Raw genomic sequence first — 8,897 nt, 5'->3', positions numbered from 1 at the left:
CCCTCCATCTGGTACTTTTACAATCAGTAACTGTTACATTTGTTAATTTCCTGCCTTTCTAGTATAAGTTTTTTATTATTTTGTATATTTATTTTGTATTCATTTTTTATTTATAATTTAATTTTACTTTTTTTATGTATTTTGTTTATCAATTTTATTTATTTATTTATTTTATTTATAAATGTTATATTATATTTTAATACAATTATATGACAGCACACATTTTTTGTATCAATCCTAATTATATAAGATTTTACCAAAAGTAGGTTTTATCCTGAAATGAACAGATGGATGATTTTATAACAGTTGGGTCTTAACTATAAATATAAAATTGTTGTTTTCTTAATTTCATTTCCAATAATTCTTTCTTGTGACCTCTAAAACTCCATGAGGTATGCTTTTGCTTTCATGAGGCGATTGTGACAACTCTGCAAAGTGGACCTTTTCTGTTCAATGTCTAAATCCTCCATCAGCAAGAAGTCTGTGTAGTCCTTGTCCTGTAGCAGAAGTAGCATCTCCTTCTGCAGATGTACAGCAAATTCCTGCAACATCTGGTAGCGAATCACCAATGGGATCTGGTCAGCCAGACGCTGGCTGGCAATCTGGGGTAAGAAAAACATTGACACAGATACAGTGGAACCTTGGTTAGCGTCGTTAATTCATTCCAGAAGGTCTGACTCTAACCAAAACGTGCTAACCAAATCAAATTTTCCAATAAATAATGTAAATACAAATTATTTGTTCCACAAAGCAAGTTTTAGAGTTTTGCAATTATAGTTTCACATGCTTAAAACAATTGAAAATGCATATAAGTGCATACAAATGTTGAATTAAAGAGATTCAATGAACATTTATGGTTACTTTAAAGGGCACCGATTATGCTTTTCCCACTTTTTTCCACTTTTCCGACCTATAAATGTTGTTGCAGGACAATCATCCCAAACACACCAGCAAGTCCACCTCTGAATAGCTGAAGAAATACAAAATAAAGACTTTGGAGTGGCCTAGTCAAAGTCCAGAATGACCTTAAAAAGCGCTTCAGCGCTTCATGCTGGAAAAGCCTCCATTGTGGCTGAATGACAACAATTCTGCAAAGATGAGTGGGCCAAAATTTTCTCCACAGAGAGACAGAGACTCATTGCAAGTTATCGTAAACGCTTGATTGCAGTTGTTGCTGCTAAGAGTGGCCCGATCAGGTATTAGGTATTAGCATTGAAAGCATTTAAAATGTGTTGACTAATATTTAATTTTGTTTCATGATCCAAAACATTTAAGTAGTTTGACACTACATTGTGTTATTATTATTATTTAATAATTTTTAATTTATTAAAAAAAATATTATTATTATGTATTATTGTGTTGCACTTTGAGATCATTCACTTGATGTAAAGTGCGTTATAAATGAAATTTATTATTCATTCATTCATTTTCTACCGCTTTTTCCTCACGAGGGTCGCGGGGGTGCTGGAGCCTATCCCAGCTGTCTTGGAGCAGCCAATCACAGGGCACATATAGACAAACAACCATTCACACTCACATTCATACCTATGGACAATTTGGAGTCGCCAATTAACCTAGCATGTTTTTGGAATGTGGGAGGAAACCGGAAATACCCGGAGAAAACCCACGCATGCACGGGGAGAACACGTAAACTCCACACAGAGATGGCCGAGGGTGGAATCGAACCCTGGTCCTCCTAGCTGTGAGGTCTGCACGTTAACCACTCGACCGCCGTGCCGAAATGTATAATTATTATTATTATTATTTTGTGTTATTGTTATTATTTACTGATATTCAAAGTTTGAAATGAAATTTAAATGAAATTACATTTATTATGGGCCACATGTTTTTATACCAGAAAAACCTCGTATGAATATTTCATGTCTGTCATGAATGGGTTATGGTGTAAAGCAGATTATTAAGACTTACTTTATAATAAATCCTCAGAGGTAACTTCCATTGCTGCAGCGTAACATGACAGGCCACTGGATCATCCTCACCATCCTCATCAAGATCGTTATAATCGTCATCATCATCATCGTCATCAGAATCACGCAGTGCCTCACGCACTTTGGGCTTGCTCACACGGGGCTCCGCCTCCTCCTCACACGCCTTATAAGTGTTAATGTAGATCCTGTCCTGAGTGTAAACCATCAGCTCCATTTTGAATTGGTTTCTCAGCATGGTCTCTGCAGTTGACTCCCTTTCTTGCTTAATGGCTTCGATCTTTGCCTAGAAATTCACAAGTCAAACAAATCACCCTGAAGCTGGAAAGTAGAATTGGCGTTAAATTTTTTGGTAGATGTCGTTGGCAACCTTTGTTGTGTTCAGGAGGTGAGGAAATCCACTGAAGCTACTTTGGGCCAACTGAATGAACACTTTCTTGATAGCATCTGCAATAACAATGGAGGTAACCGTTAAGTTAAACCATACTGAGTACGAAGGCAAAGTGACACATGAAGATATGGTCCGTCATTTTATTTCAAGAAAAAAGCTGCATCGTAGCTTTGTAATTCAGCTGTGCCTCGTTTATCGCCATTAATTGGTCTCAGACCTGACCTGGATAAGAGAATCTCAATTCAATATTAAATAAAGGAATGTTTTTGTAGACGGATCAGAGAAAGTGATGTTCTAACTATCAGGCATAACATGCTACCAACCTGACAGGCTAGCCTCAATTTATTTTTTGCAAATTTAAGAAAGGGTTGGGAAAAGAAGACAAAGAAAAAAGTCAAAAATGTACCACTTCCACACAGAATATGAGGAGAATGTTTTTCTTGTAATGTGATGTAAAATTTATGTGTTGTCTCGTGACCAGAATACTACATATGACTTGTCTATCAATATTGATTAATAGGCCATATTCATCCACAAAACAGCAATCATTTATCAATGAATTTAGGAAAAAACATGATAGTGTTTGAACCGCAATGTCATGAGGAATGGGATAGAAAAAGTGCATTATTAGTTTAAAGTTTTCCCCTATTTTTTGATTTTCTAAATATTTAAACTTTATTCATAAATTATCTTTGTTAATTTTCTTCTTGTACTGATGTTTACTGTCATAATTTAACTATGTTCTTTTCATTTTGGCATTTTGTTTTTGTAAATTGTCTTCTCATTATAATGGTATTCCCATAACATTCGGATTTTGTGCTTTAGATTTAAACTTTTCGCAACCTAATTAATTTATTTTTCAGTTTTGTTCGTTTCTCATAATGACTTAAAAAAACATATTTTAACCTTATGCTACTAAAATGAATTTTTTCTTGTAATCTTATGAGAAAATTATGACTTTTTCTCATTAGATTACACCTTTTTTCTCTGAATATTTTAGCTTTATTCTTTTTTTCCATTATCTCTGGTGTTTTTTTCTTGTTAAATTCTATTTTTAGAATTTGAAAAAAAAGCTTCTATGAAAATGGCCACCGCTCTGCCTTTGGGACACCACAGCGTTAAACACAGGACTAGAAGGTTAAATACAGGACTAGAGAGTTAAACACAGGACTAGAGCGTTAAAGACAGGACTAGGTTATGTCCGTTGATAAATTCAAGCAGGTACCTCCTATGTCTTTGAGTTTCTTGAGAGCTGGTTCCTCCAACTGCTTGATCCGATCCTGAACCATAACCTCAAAAGTCTGGTAATTGGTGAAACCGGGAAGTTCTCTACCGCGATACTTTTCTTCATGGTCCTCCACCTCGCTGTTCATCCTTTCAATGACTAGAGAAAGCATATGTAAAAGAGGGAGCAGAGCCAAAGAGCACCAAACACTATGACCACTCACATTTCCTTCCGGCGTTGTTCAGATGGGCGTACCACTCCCTAAACTCTCTTCTGAGCATTAAAAACACATTCAGGCTTTGTCCACATTTCAGCGCCTCTCCTTTTGAGAGGCTGATGGAATCCTGCAAGAATGGTGTCACTTTCTACACATGACAAAGGAGAAAAACGTATTTAGTTGGTGGTGGAACTGTCAATTTTATTCATCCTCATCAGTCTCATCTACGCTGTTTTGGACATGAGGGAGGAAACTGGAGTACGCAGAGAAAACTGGTGTCAAACAGAGAGTCAAACCCAGATCTTCCAGATTTCCCGACTGTGGAGCCAATATGCTAACCACTTAGCCATTGTGTAGCCTACCCTACACTACCGCTCAAAAATTTGGGATCACTTGGAAATTTTTTGGGCCAGTCTGAGATATGGCTTTTTCTTGGCAGTCCTGCCATGAAGTCCAGCATCCTGAAGTCGCCGCTTCACTGTTGATACTGACTCTGGTGTTTGATTGGTACAATTTAGTGCAGCTGCCAGGTGACGACCTGTGAGGCGTCTTTTTCTTAAACTACACACTCTCAGATATTTGTCTTCTTGCACAGTTGTGCAGCGTTTTTCTGTCCTTGTTAGACCCAGTTTGTGCTGCTCTCTGAAGGGAGTAGTTAACAGCATGGTAAGAGATTTTAGTTTTAGTTTAGATTTTTAGATGGGTTTTCTAATCATCTATTAGCCTTATAAAATGATGAACTTGGATTAGCAGCCATACCAGGAGATTGATGCAGAGGACTGACAGTTGTTGATAGTAGGCCTCTATGCAAAAATGTAGATTCTTCTTTGAAAATCATCTGATTCATTTTAAAATGTTTGTGAAATGGAAAAAAAAATGTTTGTGAAATGCATGAAAATTTGTTTTTTTTTTTTGGAAAACAAAGAAATTTGCAAGTGATCCCAAACTTTTGAGCGGTACCGTAAGTTAGTTACCAACAGTGAATGGTGAATAAAACCACAAGTAACCAGCATCATAGCCCAGGCTGGAACAACGTGTCAAAAATCGTCATTTTTATCGGAATGTAAATATAAAAGATGAATTTCCTGGAATGTAACCCCTGTGAAATCCAAGTGTCTACTGTACTGTGTAGTCACAGTATCCATAAATCACCAAGAATATAAAGCAACTTTACAGTAGTGTCTATAATTGGACTAGATGAAGTTTTTGAAGTTTTCTTTGGAAAACAAAAAAATTGCAAGTGATCCCAAACTTTTCAGTGGTAATGTATATTATAATTTGTAGTATCAGAAACATTCAAAAACAATGATCTTGTTCATCCAGGCTGGCCCACTTGATCAGGTCAAATACGTTCTCATGTTAAATAGATCCATGACGGGCATTTATGCAGCAGCCTTAAAGGTCCTCTCCACACGCAGGCGTTTATCTCATAAAAGTTATTTTTTCCAAGTTTTTGGACACGAGCCCACAGATAACTAGCACTAAAAAGGAAGGTTTTCAAAAAACCTCAGAACAAAGTGTTTCTGAGTTTACATCAGAAACAACATGGATGCCTCCAGAGTTTTGTTCAAGCGTTTTTTGCTTGTCCAAACACTGCTTCACATTGAAGAGCAGAGGCAGAGAAGCATTTTCTCGTAACCGGGATGCATTTGAATTTCACTTTCAGTTTATTTTGAACTCCTTGGAACTGAACTAGGACATTTTTAATCAATTCCACACCATCTGCAATAGAACCATGACATGAGACTGGTACCAACTGTTGGTGTCTAAGACCCGGAGAAGGGAAGCACTCACATCAATGAAGAAGGAAAGTCTCTCCGATGGTTCAGACGGAGGACCGGTGCCATATTTCTCCAGCTCTGCTTGAGTCTGTGCTAGCTTATCGTCTATCTGCTTTTCCAGCCGAGGCAGAGACCTCTGCAAGTCAGTCACATATATGGCAGGAGTCAAGACGTCTGAACGTCATCGTTTTATAAAGCTAAGATATAAAGCTAAGAAGGTGTCAACCTGAATATGATGCACCAACTCCAGCGTGAGTTTCTCAGCCAACTTAGGAACAGTGGCGTGGCCTTCGTCGAAAAGTGTGCTACAGCAAATAGAACACAGCGACTGTCAGTCCTAATGGTACATCAACATCAGTTGGAATGATAAGACAGGCAACATACTTGAAATACACATGGCCAGTGAAGTAGGCTTTCTCGTTGGCTATTGCTTCAGCGAGTGACACCTTCTCGTTGATATCCTGCTGACCCCTGCACCTGACGACCATGTAGCCCTTCCTTAGGTGGATGACCTGATTGTGGACAATTTCGACCACGGTGGTTTCGGTGCCTCTGTCCACCAGGTCAGGTTTGGTCAAGATCCCTATCAGAAAAAGCAGTTCCTTCAATGTGATACACACGCCTGATCAAAATGTCAAAAAGGTCATAAAATTTGATATTTGATATTTGTCATTTTTTTTCATTTTTTTCATTTTTTAAATATTTATTTACATTTTTTTGTACGTTTTTTTTTAAAAAGATTAAATTTATTTTACATTTTTTTACATTTTTTTTACATTTTTTTACATTTTTTTACATTTTTTTAAAATTATTCTTTTATGTGTGTCCCATCCAGCCATTGGGGCAAATAGTATTGTTGATCTAAATGCCCTTACATGCTAAACAGATTTGCTCTGTGTCAGAAAAGGTGTAAGCTACAACTTCCCTGTACCATGAAATTTTATTTGTCGTTATTTGATGTTTTTGTTATGCGCATTTGTATCGTGTTGTTAAGACCTGATCTAACTCACCCAAAGTCCTTTCTCCTTCCGGATCAACCTCCTGAGCCATCTTTAAAGCCTCTGTTGTTGCAATGTCCATGGTGCAAGGGACGACCACCAAAATAATGGTTTCTTGTTTGGTGATGAAGTCCAAGATCAGTTTCTTTATCTGGAAGTATCAAATTATGATGTGTTCAGTTTCATATGTGGGGTTTGTTCATTGTGCAAAGTATGTTATTAATTTAATAGTAGAGTCATATTTAAATCATTAACATAATACCGTATTTTCCGGACTATAAGACGCACTTTTTTTCATAGGTTGGCTGTTCCTGCGACTTATACTCCAGAGCGACTTATAAATGAAAAAAAAATGTTTATGTTACATAAACAATGGACACCTTTTCTGTTTATGTTTATTTTTGGTGTAGCTGAATAACCATTGTGTTGTACTGTCTGTTTTGGTCAAGTAGTTTGTAAAATAAATTATGCGCAAAAAATGTATATTCCAGTGTGACTTATGTATGTTTTTTTCTCCCTAATTATGCATTTTTGGCATTGTGCGACTTATACTCCAGAAAATACAGTAATCTATTATACTAATATCTAATACCGATACCAGTTATATTGCATAGGTACTGTAACCCCATTGAATTCACAACGTTCTTAACAAATGCAAGAAGAAATGGCCCTCAGAGACAACTTCAGAGATTTGCAATGCAGACATCTGAAGCAAACCTGATCGCTGATGTTCTCCGGCTGTTCTTTTACAGGCACCCTGGTGATGCCAGGCAGGTCAATGAGCGTCAGATCAGGAACAGTGGAAGAAAAAATCTCCAGACTAATAAGATTCTCGCAGATTCCTACCCCGATGCCAGCCATTTCATCTTGAGCTACAGGAGCACAAAAGACAGATGATAAAAAATATGTAACTTGTAACAGCTCTTGAAATTCCAGAACCATCCTCCTTACCCTCGCGAATCATTTTCTCCACATCTGCCGGGTCCTCGATCATCTTGGTATAATCGTTGTAGGTAATCTGTGCAAACCACTCCTCTCCTTCTCTTAGTCTCTTCATTTTCAGTTCCAGAGGACATCTTGTCACAATCCCTTCATCGAGGTTGAGAGAAGGTGTGAGAGAAAAAGTCGTGTGAGACCCAAAAGTACCGCAAATATTACTTCTTTGTCATTCGGATCTGCTATTACAATTTGTCTTCAAACTAGTTTCTCTTGCTGGAAGTCACCAACTCCAATAACTTGTGCCTGAGCTTGCCTCGTAAACAGAGGAGGAAGAGCCTATTTGGCCTGCAGCGCACACCCATATAAGGAAGCCCGTCCATCTGTGACATCACAGACCTCCAGTTTTACCACACCCTCCGAAACCGAGCGTTTTGAGCCATCGCTAATTTTTTTCTGGGCTCACTGCCAAATGCGCAACCTCATTATCTGAGACTTTTTACACGAGAATACAACATTCTAACTACATTTATAGGTCAGAAAAGTGGAAAATGCATAATAGGTTCCTTTAATAACCGAGAATAATTGCAAAGGTCAGTCAACATAGTGAGGTACTCATACGTACTTGTGACATATTACGTATCGGGTGCGGGATATGGTTACCATGTCAAATAGGAGCGAATTAAGATCATATGTTTCCAGAGTATCCCCAGAGTATTTGATTGATTGTATTTTTTTCTGCAGGTTTAATGCCCAAATCCAGTTGAGTGCTAAATACATAAATAAATAAAAGATACCAGTTCCTCTGGGCAAAGCCACCCCAGACAGTGCCTCCAAGACCGAGCTCTTGCCCGAACTTTGGTCCCCGATGATGGCAATGGCAGGCAGGGCTAGGTCCTTCTGTACACCAAGAAAACGAAGCGAGTCAATGAGGTCGATGCAGGGCCGCACCTTCTCCTCGAAATGCTGGTTCAAAGAGTTCATGGTCTCTAACTATTTACTGTGCTCCAAAAAAATGCTACTTTCGAGTATGATACTGCTGCTTAAATGTAAGTAATGGGGCTCACTAGCAGAAAGAAGGAAAATAAAAGTGAAACAATGAGATCTTTGATTTTTACTCAATTGACTTTATTGTACTTAATCATTAACTTAGCTTATGTCAGCTGAAAGCTGGTCCATAAACCCTCCATTGGCATCATTCTCCTGCCCCCATAAAGTGCATTACAATCATCAACACTGTATTACGCCACTGTTGCTATCTCTCTGTGTGGTTATATAACCTTCTAGAATGAAATCGAAACTTGTTTTTTTATCCGTGACTCGTGCACTTGGAGACATTTGATTTGCCACAATATTGCCACTCGTCAACAACGCGTCAACATTTCCCCCCATGGCGATTCAGG

The 8,897-nt window shown here is 38.0% G+C and overlaps 1 protein-coding gene across 1 annotated transcript; it reads right to left on the bottom strand.

Moving 5' to 3' along the window:
- Positions 1 to 253: 253 nt before the first annotated feature.
- On the bottom strand, positions 254 to 8,515 carry LOC131134442 (interferon-induced GTP-binding protein Mx-like). Its single transcript, XM_058079731.1, has 12 exons — positions 8,292 to 8,515; positions 7,510 to 7,647; positions 7,276 to 7,430; positions 6,571 to 6,709; positions 5,945 to 6,143; positions 5,787 to 5,865; positions 5,574 to 5,696; positions 3,786 to 3,927; positions 3,563 to 3,721; positions 2,317 to 2,393; positions 1,930 to 2,232; positions 254 to 602 (listed from the first exon to the last, which is right to left on the bottom strand). Exons 1-12 carry the CDS (start codon positions 8,476 to 8,478, stop codon positions 378 to 380), a joined length of 1,926 nt encoding a protein of 641 aa, XP_057935714.1. The 5' UTR covers positions 8,479 to 8,515; the 3' UTR covers positions 254 to 377.
- Between the last annotated feature and the right edge of the window lie 382 nt (positions 8,516 to 8,897).

This window comes from Doryrhamphus excisus, chromosome 8 (assembly GCF_030265055.1).
Source record: "Doryrhamphus excisus isolate RoL2022-K1 chromosome 8, RoL_Dexc_1.0, whole genome shotgun sequence".
Taxonomy (NCBI): domain Eukaryota; kingdom Metazoa; phylum Chordata; class Actinopteri; order Syngnathiformes; family Syngnathidae; genus Doryrhamphus; species Doryrhamphus excisus.
This window is presented reverse-complemented; position numbering and strand designations above follow the sequence as displayed.